This window comes from Buceros rhinoceros, unplaced genomic scaffold (assembly GCF_000710305.1).
Source record: "Buceros rhinoceros silvestris isolate BGI_N320 unplaced genomic scaffold, ASM71030v1 scaffold11361, whole genome shotgun sequence".
Lineage (NCBI taxonomy): Eukaryota > Metazoa > Chordata > Aves > Bucerotiformes > Bucerotidae > Buceros > Buceros rhinoceros.
The window spans coordinates 58,049-58,806 of NW_010393702.1; the positions used below are offsets into that span (position 1 = coordinate 58,049).

At 52.2% G+C, this 758-nt stretch overlaps 1 protein-coding gene across 1 annotated transcript in view; it reads right to left on the reverse strand.

Moving 5' to 3' along the window:
• MCMBP (minichromosome maintenance complex binding protein) overlaps window positions 1-451 on the reverse strand; it is a gene marked incomplete at its 5' end in the record, with an annotated part of 15,708 nt that extends 15,257 nt beyond the window's left edge. The window contains one exon of the mRNA XM_010144960.1: window positions 366-451. Coding sequence (XP_010143262.1) covers window positions 366-451 — 86 coding nt within the window. The remainder of the gene's footprint in view (window positions 1-365) is intronic.
• Between the last annotated feature and the right edge of the window lie 307 nt (window positions 452-758).

The following is a 758-nucleotide window of genomic DNA, read 5'->3' on the forward strand; positions in this document are numbered from 1 at the left end:
CACACCCAGCCGGTGTAGACCCGCAGCAGACCGGGCAGGCACCGACACCTGCAGAACCGACAGGGTCTGTCAGCTCCTGCCATCTACCGGACCGTCCTTCCGCAGGCAGCGCTCAGCAGCTGCGGCCCCGGGCAGAGCCTGCTCGGGGACTGGCTTCACCCGCGCTCTGCCTTTGCTGTGCACGCAGACTGAAGCAACCGAGGTGTAAATATCTGTCCAAACCACAAAGGCTAGGCCTAAACTCTGGAAGCGTGCTTATCGTGAGAAGGAAGAACTTCTCAACAGCGCGTCACTGCAATAATTAAGAGGTAAAAAGAACAAAACTTAAGAAAGGTGTAACTCTGAAAAAAGGAACACAGTCTTACCCAGTTGGTAGCATTATTTTCTTTTAGTTTCTCCCTGAAGTATTCGGTTACTTTCTTCTCCCAGTCAGAGTTTGGAACATTTTGGGCTACAAACAAAAGACATTTACGTGTGTGTCAGCATCACATAACTGACTTCCACTCAGCACTCTAACGTGGTAAGCCATTTAACACTTGCTCCCACTCTGGGTGAGTGCTAAACGGCTGCGTTTTAGCCTCCTTTATGTCCTTTACGATTGCACTGACTTCCCACGCTACATCTTCTCAGGCGAACTACGATGAACACAGCCACCCCGACAGCGAGGAAAAGCTCTGGAACACTTCAGTGCAGCCAGCGAGGCCGTGCAGGAGGTGAGGCACCGCTTCCACCCTCACGTACGCTGCGGGATTTCTCTC